A 12,306-nucleotide genomic window follows, 5' to 3' on the forward strand; every position below is an offset into this window, starting at 1 on the left:
GCACCGTGGAGGAATCAAACTCTCAGCCTCTGGTTTCATATCTCGGAGACCTAAACCAGTTTGCAGATGCACTCTGTCCAAGCTCAGACACACATTTCTCTCCCCCCCCCCCAATTTTGAGAGGCCATAACCATCACCACAAAAACCCAGCCACCAGTTAGCAGTCTCAAACTTTGGAGAATGTGGTTTTATGCTGGTTGCTCTCCAGGCTAGGCATTGCCAAACCCGCTGGCATGCCTTCTGCATATGCTCAGAGACATGCTCTTCTCTGATCCGGTGCCAGAGTCTCCCCACCCCGGGGGTGCCAGCTCTCCAAATGAATCCCCCCAGCCTCTCTTTCTTTCCCTCCCTGCCTTCCCTTGGACCACAGACTCACCCTGGCCGATCAACGCCCCGATGCAGCACAGAAGGGCGGCGGGTCCGGAGCCCCTCCTGGCCGCCATGGTGGACTCCGCGGGAGGAAGGCGGGCCGGCGGGATCCAAGCACGTGAGAATCCGAAAGAGAAGCCAAACCAGCGGGGCTAGGGGAGAGGGTGGGAGGGAGGGAAGGGGTTGCCGCAGGGGGCCCCCACCCGGGAGGGCCAAACAAGGAAGGCAACCGCCTAGGGCTTAATCCAGGCACCCCAGATTTCCACCCCCAGGGGGGTGGAGCCCCCCTTTCAACCACCCCAGACTCCACAAGCTGGGGCTCCGTGATGGGGGGCGGGGGGGGAGAGAAAGGTGCAAAAAAAGTGGGGGTGGGCGACCCTAGGGGCCCCCGAGGCAGGATCGCGGAAGAGAGAGCCGGCGGGGGGCGCTAGAGAGCCCCCCACCCTTTAAGAAAAGCCCCCCGCCCAGATTCCAATGGAAGGGGCTGGAAGGAAGGGAAAGGGAGGGAAGCAGCGCCAGGGTCTGGATGCAAAGCAGCAACCCCCAAAAGAAGCCCCAAAGGGGGGGGTTGTGTCAGATCAGGGACCCAAGATGAACGAAGGGGGGGGGGGGCGGGAGAGCTTTAATAATCCGAATGAGGCAGGCGGTCCCGGGGCGTCCAGCGGAGAGGAAGCCGGGCGGCGGCGGCGGCGGCGGCGCCCGGCGGAGCGAGAGGAGAAAGTTGCCCCGGATCGGGACCGGCGGAGGGCCGGGAAGGCGGGCGGGCGGGCGACCAGCGCGGCAAAAGCGGCAGCGGGCACCGCCGCAGCGGGCCTGGCGGGGGCTTCTTCGCCTCCGCCGCCGCCGCCGCAGCGCTCGCCTTGGCCGGATCCGAGGAGGACTGGCGGACCGGCTTTGGCCAGAGCGGAGCGGAGCAGCGCCGCCGCCGCCACTGCCTGGATGCGGAGGAGGAGGAACCGGCGCCGCGCCGGAGTCACGCCGGAGTCGCCCTCCTCCTGCCTGCCTGCCGCCTCTTTCCTCCGGCTGGCCGCTCCGTCGGTCCGTCTCGGCGGCGAGGCTGCGCCGATCTGCGCCTTCCCCAGCCCGGGCGCGGGAGACGCGCGCCCGAGAAAGAGAGAGAGAGAGGGAGGGAGAGAGGGATCGCCTCCCTCCCCTCCCCTCCCTCCGTCTCTTCCCTCTCTCCCCCCCCCGTGGCAACTCCTCCTCCTCCTCCTCCTCCTCCTCCTCCTCTCATCACGTGCTTTCCCCGGAGTTTCTGCACGCCTTCCCTCTTCGCGTGCACGCGCACAGATACACACAAAACACACACCTCCTGGACACAAGCGCGCCCCGGGAGGCAATGGGAAGCGAAGGGAAAAATAGGAGATCCAATGCGGGGGGGGGGGCCATTGCGTCTGGGCCACCCAAAAGAAGCTGTTGCCTGAGGAAGGTGATCTAAGCTCAGGGGAACCCAAGGGCCACAGGAACGCTGCCTGGCGTCGGGAAACACAACCCACAACAAAGGAAGCATGCTTTTAAAAAACGGGCCCTCTTTTCCAGGCACGGAGACTCCAATGCCACAGGGGGTTGAATCCACTCCAGGTTTTCGGCTGGACCTTAGGGCCACTCCCGGAGGTGCTGAAGGTGTTTCCCATCAGTTCAGCACCTTGGAGAGCGCTTGTAAAGTGGAGAGGAAAACCCAGGCTGAACTTACTGCCTTACTGGCTGCGGAGGTACCAGTTTCTCCCATTCTCAATCTGCTGCCCAAGGCCCCGCAGATCTGCCTGACAGAAGGGCTGGCCCTGGGTGCTCCGTTCCAGTAAATAGGCTTGGCTCCTTCCGGGACCCCACCCTGGCCAGCTGGCTTCAGCCCATACAGGAGGAAAAGAACTGTAACAGGAAGAAGAGTCTTAGGGTCCTTTAAAACTACCAGGTTTATGTTAATATAAGCATTTGAGGATGACGATCCACTGCTTCAAAGGCTGAATGTTCAGAATCTAGCACATGTTGAAACAAATATGTAGTCTTCAAGATTACACAAGTCTCTTCTGCTACTTTTTTGGGGCCAACTACAAGACTATATGATTCACCTTACCTGCGATCCTTCCAAAGTAACAGGGACCGTTTAAAGAGTGTTTGTTTTGGAACGCAGCAAAAACACCTCCAGAGTAACTAATCTGGGACTACAAATCCCAGATTCTCCTGGCCACACCAGTTGGGAACCTGGATCCAAAAAAGGAACTTTTCTGATCCATTTCCCCCCTTTATTGAAAGGCTGAAAGGGCAACCTTATATGCTAAAAAAGGAAGTTTCATAAAGTGCAATGAAGCTCACTGACCCAAGATATTGTGCCACCTGAGGACAAAAAGCACTCTCTCCACACCAAACATTCCACGCACCCAAGTTGATAACTCACGTAGGGGTTATTCAAGAGCGACTTCCCACCGCCCACCTCCATCTGCCGCCTGAGACAAGTGACTCATTCTGTGTCATCGCTGTGTAGGATTCGCACCCTTCTCTTTCCGCCCGCTCTGGCCCTCTGTTTCCAGCTGCAATTAATGACATGACTCAAAAAATATATTCCCATCATTTCCTGGATGGTAGGCCCCCATCGCTGCATCATCTACTGTTTTTAGCTTCTAGTATTGTCTTTTAGTGATGTAAACTGCCTTGGGCCCTTTTAAAAATATTTTAAGTGAAATAATAGTTAAATGATATTTCACCCCCAAGGGTCTTGTTCAGTTGAGGCCAGAAACCTGGAAGTTTGAAAAAGATGTTGTAAAAAATATACTGAACATCACCCAGGTAGAGACAGATGAGAAATTAATTCAGTTCTGTGCACTTTCAGACTGATAATGTGAAAGAGCTACAGCTGTCCTTCAAAATTTGCCTCTCCAAATTTTATCATGGCCAAAATTATATTATTATACCAAACTAAATATTTCATGTATAGAGGTAGACAGCTGGATAGACAGAGCTAAAGATATTCTTTTATATACAAAGGAAAAGCGCACACAAAATTTGGATGAAATTCCAAAATGCAAGAGACTCCAAAAACAGCTCGCGGGAAATAAAATGTCAAAATCAGTGCAGAATTCTATATGAAAACTTCACAGAGAGAAATGTACCAAGAATGCATGTGAATTTTTATGTAAAGATTTGAGGGGGAGGGGAAATCTAGAACTAAACTAACTAAAACATTTTAAGGGAGGGGGGAAAAACCCTCGAAGCTGAAGAACCAGATTGGAAGATTGTAGAAATAGGGAAAGAAGAGTAAAATGGACTGATTTCTTCAGGTTTACACTGAGGTGGGGTCCTAAAAGAGCAAACGGTGCAGGAGGGCTGTATTGACTCAGGCACAGGTCAAGAGTGTCACCGCACTTAAAAGGAAATCGTAATTCAAAAGATGGACCACCAGTAGCACATTTGAAAATGGATCGAAACCTCTCCTTTTGCTGAAAGAAACGCCTTTCTGATGGATCTCAGAAATCTGCCAGCAGAGACAAACAAGTGAGGCCTGGATCAAATCAAGCCTGAACTCTCTCTGGAAGCAAAAATGGGGAAACTGAGGCTGTCCTCCTTTGAGCACAATGTGAGAAGACAGGATTCTCTGGAAAAGACCATAACGCTGGGAAAAGTGGAAGGCAGCAGGAAAAGAGGAAGATCCAATATGAGATGGTTAGGGCTGATGAGCTACAAAGTCAAAGTGAAGTACAGTAATGATTTAAAAAGTCAGTGCTATAGCACTGGTTCTTAACCTTGGGTTACTCAGGAGTTTTGGACTGCAACTCCCAGAAGCCTTCAGCACCAACTGTGCTGGCTGGGGTTTCTGGGAGTTGCAGTTCAAAAACATCCGAGTAACAAAGGTTAAGAACCACTGTGCTATAGGATATGCTTACGATGAAGTGATTAGTACATTTGGTTTTTTTCTTTGAAACAAGAATCGCTAAAATATAGCTGACCATGCTGATGTGCATGCTTAAAGTGGCTGCAGCCATATAGTAAAGTGGAAAGGCCCCTGTGTGGAGAACTCCAGAAGGCCACTTTCCCAGATTTGGTTTTAAAAAATAAATACATTTAAAAGTTTTGAGATAAGTGCTTCAATGGGTTTATCCAGTGTTTTCACTCTCCCATCTCTGGAGGCAAAAATGGGGAAACTGAGGCTGTCCTCCTTTGGGCACAAAGTGGGAGGGATGGGGTTACCTGGAAAAGACAATAAGGCTGGGAAAAGTAGAAAGCAGCAGGAAAAGAGGAAGACCCAATACGAGACGGACTGACTCCCCTCCACAAGGAAGGTGCCACAGGCAACAAGTAGCGCCCATACGTGGCTTGCCATGCACAAGGCTCCAAGCTGAAAGGGTCCAAGTCCTAGAGGCTTGGGAAGGTCCTTCTCCGCTAAAGACTCTGTAGGGAGGGCCGTGGTCGAGAGGAGCTCAGAGATGGCATGGAGGGGGACAGAAGTCTGGTGGGAAGGGGTGGCGGCCATGGACGCTGGTGGCCCCCCTGTTGGTGGGGTGGTTATAGGGCCCCAAGAGTGTTCTTTAGAAACTCCTGCCAATTAAGAATGGTTTGACCATGGCAGGTGGAGGGGTCATCTCCGCAGAAGGTTTTTAAAAGGTGGTGTTGGGTGGTGATCTGTCAGTGGCTCTTGTGTCGTTTTTCGAGATCAGCCACGGTGTTTGGACCATGTAACCTTTCAGAACTTTCTTCTATCCCAATAATCCTGTGCTTCCATGAAAGAAAAGGCTCAACAGGGACTAGAACCCAGAACAGCTCCGTCCCAATCCTGCACCCTAAGCGACACACCGCAAAAAGGAGCCACATCCACACACTGCAAACTGCTCCTCAAATACCGAATTGTGGCTGCCACCAGGTAAAAAAACTTTTCCCCAACCCTGCGCTGTCAAGACATATGAGGGCGGCCCAATGCGCCCGGGGAGGTGTCCGTTCAAGACAAGTCTTGTTAAGGTAATTGGACGGTTCCCAAATTAGGAGACAGGAAATTTCACACTGCGTCAGACGCAGATTTGTCGAATCTGACGGCCCCACTCGGTGCAGCCTGATGTTTAAGGGGAGGAAATCATTCCCAGACAGCTGCGCCGAAGGATGACTCTTACCTCGCACAGTGGGGACGGGTGAGCGAAGACTGTGAGGTCTGCCATGGACGATACATAAAGCCAGTGTAGTAACATTTTGGGTGTTCAAAATAGGGACATTCTACCAGCAAACATTACAAGGAAAGCACAGAATCCTTCAAGGAAGGACAGGACTGTTCTCGTTCTGCTGAGGTTGTTCACAGCAAAGACCAGCCCTGATCCCAGGTCCCGTCTCCATCTCTTTACTCCTAAGACCCCACTGCACCCCCTCCCTCGGCAACACGCCTCCCCAATCAAATATCCTGGAAAAACCATAAAATATATATAATACTATCTTCTCTTGAGAGGTTGCTGACAACATAAAAATAGATATTGCAACAGCTGCAGGACAGAGGTGGGCAGCTGTTGCAATATCTGCCCAAACTGCCAAAACTTTTTCTTGCTAAATCTACAGTCCTACATTCACGAGAATTGAGCAGAGGAACAAGCCTCACCATCAGGCTTGCATATAAGTAAAGGCAGTGCTGTAGAGTGGTTGGAGGGTTTGGCTGGAATCCGGTTCTCTTCCCTTAGAGAGCCACTGAAATCACAGAGTGGCCTCTCTCTCTCTCAATCTGCCCTACCTCATAAGGTTGTTGTGATGATAACACAGGGGCGAGAGAAAAGACAGGTACGTGGGCTTCAGCTCCCAGGAGGAAGAGGCAGAGCTAGGTTTGGACTATAAAAGCTTTCTTGCTCTATGTAGGTGACTTCTAAGTGGGCACGGTTTGTTAAAATGCAAGGAAGTGTCTCTGGTTACACAGAGAGAGAAGAAACACACAAAATACACACAACTCTCAACATTTTAACAGCCTAAGACAAGCAGCCGTCAGAAACCAGCTCCTGCCATCTCCCTGCTGACATAATAAAACCTCATTAATGGACTTTATGGCCTGAATCACCTTCGAGTGCCTGGAGTTTGGCCAGGGGAAAATGAGTTTGGATAAGAGCGAGGTTGTGGGATCGTCTTGACCCTTTTAAGGGCCGGTAAACACACACATGCTTGGCCTGTTCCCTAATGGGAAGAGGGAGGGAAATCATATTAAGGGTCCCTCCAGAAGCATTGGGTTCCCTGTTCTTGTCACCCGGGGTTCATCTGCTCCGGGTTTAGGCTAACCACAAAATTTTCAGTTCAGACACCTCAAAAGCCCCTGGACACAAAGTTCATCTTCTCCTGCAGGTAGAGTGCGCTAAGCGACGGAGCTCACCACCTCATTATGGCTTTCCTGATATCTCCTAATGCTGCAGCACCACACAATTCAATCCCAGGTACCGACTTAACAATTTTAAATGCCTGGATATTTTTTTTAAAGCACTGCCAAAGCTGGACCAAAAGTCAGAGGTGTAAATCCGATTGGTAGCTCCAACTGTGGAGTTGATCCAGTCGATCAGAAGAAAGTACACCGGGACTGACCCAGCGAATTCTCATGGATTCGACAGGTCTACTCCAGCTGAAACTGAAAACCGGAGAGAGGCCGTAATGATCAGATGCAAGGAAGCAAGTTATTTTTACTAAAATATGTTGAATTCAAAGTTTAAAACACAGGAAAACCAATTATATCAGTAAAATACAGCTGAATTTGGAAGCATCTTAAAAATCCATCAGGAACAGGAATAGGCATCCTTCAGTCTCGAGAGATTATGGTATCGTGCCCATCAATAAAAGCATATAAAACCAATTTGTTAAAAGCCCCTTCTTCAGCAGCTGGTCTGTTATCAAGCAACAAATTCTGTCTTGTTGTTACTTACTGCAAAAGAAGGGTTCTTTGAGCATGTGCAGAGGTCTTCCTGATTCTTCCACTTGTTCCCACATCTCTCTCTGTCAGCTAGCACCCAATGCGGGGGCAGTCTATCTGGATTTGTGTCCCACCAACTCACTTCTCTGTAAGAAAGACACAAGAAAGGAGTTTTCTTTAAGAAATATTTTTCTAAAAAATAAATAACAAGCTTCCTGTCGGCGCTTCTTTGCTGGAGCTTGTTCATTTGTTTGTTTAAATAATTTTGAGTCTTATTTGAAGGCTTCTGACTGAGAAGCTCTCACCCGGACGTGACTCTCCAGCTGGTAAGTACCATAGCGCTAAACTCCAGCTCCTGGAACAAAGGAAGGTAAAAAATAAACCATGCATTCGACCGGTTCCAAAAACCACAGAAAGTCACAGATTTTGTCACTTCACCAATCCAAGACACGGTGACTATTAGGCAGATGGTGGGAAAGGGAAAACATTGAAAAACACCAGTATTCGATCAGACACATCATAGAGAACAGGTCCTCCCTCTGGATAAGACCGAAAAGAAGTTGGAATGAGAAAGCATGATTATCTTGAGGTTCTCCAGCAGCCTTCCAAGCTGACTAGAGATTCAAACCAAAAGTCTGTCTTTCTGGTTACCTAATCCACCACAATCAGTCCCTCTGTCTACCCTCACCCAGAAAATGTGATTTTCCAGCCTGGGAGAAGTGGCTGGAATTTTGTGCAATTTTCAATTTTGCTGCCGGGACCTCATTCCATTTTTCCTTTTTTAGCCTATTTTCTCTTTGGCCGCTTCCTGGCAGCCTTAAGAGAGAGGAGCTTGATGATTTTTATTTCCCCCGCCCCAAGAAACGACTGTTGCACGCACACACGGGGAGGCACCCGCCCTCAGATCTTGATGTTATTGATGTCTGGTGGTTTGACAGCTGCCGGGACAGACGGAGACAAAGGAAGGAGCCGCCCCACGGTTTCCGGAGGGGGGGGCAGGGGGCTGGCGCAGAAGCTTCAGAGGAGATGGCCCTGCAGGCGGAAATCGCATCCCAAATACAGAGTGGGACTTTTAAAAGACAGCAATGCAACCGAGATCAAATCGCAAAGCATTACTTGGAACATGAGCTGGGTCAGGTTTGCCTCAAAAGGGCCAAGGTTTAAGCACCTCTTGAGACAGACCGGGTGGTCCACAGGGAAGGCAGTTGCACAAATCCGGACATCTCCTCAACCCTCTATGCATGTCCTGCCACTAAGACAACCCCGTGACCTAAGAAACTGGTGCAGAGTCACGAGTGAACACACAGAGGTGAGCAGCAAACCTCGGTGGTGTATATCGTGGCCTGGCTGTTTGGCATGACGCTTGTCGGGCACGTCTACGGTCGCCCTGCCCTTAATCTTCCTTACACCCTTGTGAGGTAGGTCAGGATGAGAGGAGGAGGGAGAAAATGGCTGAGACGAGAGACTGCAACTCTGCAGGAACGATGCATCCGCTCCGGGTTTTCATCCAAACTTTTAAAGGCCCTGCCCCAGGGGATGGACTTATTTGGGGACAAGTTGGGACCAAAGGCCAGAAGGGACTTGCGTGCTCTTGTGAAGCTGGAAACACCGGCCTCAGACATTCTCCTTCAGTATGATCTACCTCGTAGAGGTGTAGGGAGGATAACGTGAGGAGCAGCAGAAACGGCCACAGATGCTGCCCTTATGAAGCAAAGTTTTACACACACACACACAAACACTCCTCATCGACAAGTCACTACCACTCAGGTCAGCCTCCCTCACAGGGCTGTTGTAAGGCCGGAGAAGGATAAAGCTCTAGTATCATCTCTCAAACGTCTCCAACTTGGGGAAACATCCCGAGACTCTGTCTATTTCTTTGAAGGCACTACGCATTTCTAGCTCATCTGTCAGGTTTTAAGTCATGACCCTCTGTAGTCTTTTAGGCTCAGGTAAAAGTAAAGGTTCCCCTTGACATTAAGTCCAGTCGTGTCCGACTCTAGGGCGCGGTGCTCATCCCCGTCTCCAAGCCGTAGAGCCAGCGTTTGTCCAAAGACCATTTCCGTGGTCACGTGGCCAGCGCGACTAGACACGGAACGCCGTGACCTTCCCACCAAGGTGGTACCTATTTATCTACTCGTATTTACATGCTTTTGAACCGCTAGGTTGGCAGGAGCTGGGACAAGGGACAGGAGCTCCCTCCATCTCGTGGATTCGTTTTACGACTGGTGGTCTTCCGACCTTGCAGCTCAGAGGCTTCTGCGGTTTAACCCGCAGCGCCACCCACGTCCCTTTTAGGCTCAGAGCTTTTACTAAATTCCTGCTGGCCGACATTCAAACTGAAAAATCTACACTGTCACAGACCCCAGATTTGTGTTGTTGTTAAGCGCTGTCAAGTCCACCTTCGACTTATGGGAAACCTATGAATCAGTGATCCCCAAAAGGCCCCGTCCTCAACCGCCCTGCAGACTCGAGCTTGTGGCTTCCTTTAGGGAGTCGTTCCATCTCGTATTGGGTCTTCCTCTTCTCCTGCTGCCTTCCACCATCCCCAGAATGATGGTCTTTTCTAGAGAATCTGGTCTTCTCATGAGGTGCCCGAAGTAAGACAGCCTACGTTTCAACATATTTGCCTCCAGAGAGTGTTCAGGCTTGATTTGATCCAGGACCCACTTGTTCATCTTTCTGGCCATCCGGCATCCCCACAAAGCTCTCCTTCAGCACCACGTTTCAAATCAATCCATTTTTCTCCTGTCCTCTTTCTTCCCTGTCCAGCTTTCGCACCCCTACGTGATGATCAGAAAGATAAGAGTGCGGATGGTCTTCGTCTCGGTCTCCAGGGTCATCTCCTTACACCTGATGATCTTTTCTAGTTCCTTCATGGCTGCCCTTCCGACTCTCCATCTTCGCCTGATCTCTTGGCTTCCGTCTCCATTAGGGTTGATGACTGAATGAAGCGACACAAAATCTCTTATTTCAATTTCTTCATTGTACTCTCTCTCTCTCTTGTTTTTTTTTCCCACTACAACTTCCAAAATCCCCCAGCCAGGCTGGCTTCAAGGCAATTGGGAATCATAGCCAATATGTTTTCAAGCGCTACCGAGCCTCCGCTTGGCACAAAAAAATCAGAAGGAAGAAACCGCCATCCCCCCAGCCCCCCAGCAAAAGGTGGCCGTCTGCCAAAGGCCCTTGCCAGGGAGTCCCCACAAATGCACCCCTCTACCCACAAGGGTGGGCGCGTGGGAGGAGGAAGTGGGGCCTTCTGCCACTTCTCTCTCTCCCCCCCCCAACCCAGTCCTCCCACCAGCCCTGCAGGCACGCCAGCCATCTGGCGGATGGCGTCATTATCCCCCTCCAGCCTCCTCTCACCAGACGACTGTTTGCAAATATCAGCTCAGAGAGGCACCCCCTTTTCCTGGCAATGGAGGGACACAGCACCACCACCCTGGAAAACCCCCCACATACAACACATACACACACATTGCAGGATCGTCTCCTTCCTTCTTGGCCAGGATCAGACCCAAAGGGGATCCTGTGTCGCCTCTGCAGCCACCGCCACTGCCCAGAAGCCTTTCAGAAGCTTCTGTGTACAAGAGAGAGAGAGAATCATGGAGCCATTTAGCCCAAGAATCAGGTAGACTTCTTTAAGAAAAGCGGGCTCCACCTGCTTGTCAAAAGCATCACAAGGGAAACTTCCTTTAGCTCCAGACAGCTTGATCAGGGAATCTGGGAGTCCCAGTGAGCGGGGATTATAAGGTTTGTAGTTAGGTTTGGGGGCAAGTTTTCCAAAATATGGAGCAAGCAATAGGGATGAACGGACCCCATTGTCCACCCTCAAGGCTGAGAAGTCGTCCACTTCCCCCAAAGCATCCTAACTGCTGGATGAAAGAAGAGTTACTTAAGCACTGCCCAGAAAGGCTTTGCAACTACAGATCCCAGAATCCTCAATCCAGAGAGAGAAAGAGAGAGGGTGAGCTTCTCCAGGCTGTGCACCTAACATGAACCTGAACAAGTGACGGACCGATGCAGACCCTTCCCCATGGTGGCTATGCTTAGCAAAATAAAGTAACAATTGAAAAAATAAAAGAATGAACTAAAAGAATGGCCTGCAAAACAGGTTGCCTCTGGAAAGGTCCAAAGCACCTGGAGACTCCTTAAGGAGCAGATGGACCGTTGTGTTTCAACTCGCAGCAACCTGCCCCACCGCCTGCTCGCCCGCCCGCCCTCCCCACCCCCTGCTGCTTAAACTGTCTTCCCAGCCAAAAGTTCGGGGCTGGCTGCATGGCACGGCCAGCTTGAGAAGGGGATACAGATTGTGAAAGCACTTTAAGACCTGGCCTTTGTTCCCAACTCTTTCCCGCTAGAGGCCAGCTGAAATGTCAGCCAGGGGACTTGACCCCTTCTCTCTCCCACGGGGCCGGCTCTAACATGAAGCAGAGAAAGCTAAACGCCTCCGGTGACCGATTCAGGGGGGGGGGGAACCACCCCCCAGGAAGTGCTGCCGGCTCCGATTTCAGCAGGGGTGGTGAGTCCACTCCTGGTTTTAGACTGAACTTCACGGGCGCTCTCCAAGGGGGCTGAACCTGAGGGTGAGGGGGAGACGGGGCCCAGACCCTTGGATCACTCCTTTAAAGTTTGGGCTAAAATCCGGATCCATCCCCACACTCAAAATCAGAGTCACGGGTGCCAACCACAGAAGAGAAGGGACTTTTTAAATTACCCTGAATGAACAGTTGGTGTCAAAAGTAATGGGGAAGGGAGCCGGGGGAATTTTCCACCCTGGTTGCCAAAATAATTTGGCCGGCTCTGGACTCTTTGCTCTTCAATGGAGGAAGGGGAGGCCGGGAGGGGACTCTTGTGTGCTGTTCCTGCCTCGGGCAGCAAGATCTATTGGGCTTGCCCTGCATCCCCACGATCGCTTCGGACAGGCAGCCCAGGTGAAGGGAGGGACGGATCCCAACCTCCAGCGATGTCCTCCAAGACTGACCTTGGAGAGAAAACCCCGCCGGCTTCTTTCTCAACCGGCTGAATGCCGGAAAGGTGTGGGTGTGAAATTCACACTCAATCAGGCCTCCACGGAACAAGACACATCC

At 51.1% G+C, this 12,306-nt stretch overlaps 1 protein-coding gene across 3 annotated transcripts in view; it reads right to left on the reverse strand.

Annotated features, from left to right (window-relative positions):
* The window catches only part of TMEM132E (transmembrane protein 132E), a 167,269-nt gene that overhangs the window by 97,690 nt on the left and 57,273 nt on the right, over positions 1 to 12,306 (reverse strand). For 2 of the 3 annotated variants that reach the window (XM_072978336.2, XM_020803964.3), the window contains one exon: positions 7,233 to 7,365. In XM_072978336.2, coding sequence (XP_072834437.2) covers positions 7,233 to 7,296 — 64 coding nt within the window. In that variant the 5' untranslated portion in view covers positions 7,297 to 7,365. Of the gene's footprint in view, positions 1 to 376; positions 1,503 to 7,232; positions 7,366 to 12,306 lie in introns of those variants that run through there. The other variant, XM_020803963.3, reaches the window with a different exon arrangement.

The sequence above is a fragment of the Pogona vitticeps genome, chromosome 7, assembly GCF_051106095.1.
Source record: "Pogona vitticeps strain Pit_001003342236 chromosome 7, PviZW2.1, whole genome shotgun sequence".
NCBI lineage: Eukaryota > Metazoa > Chordata > Lepidosauria > Squamata > Agamidae > Pogona > Pogona vitticeps.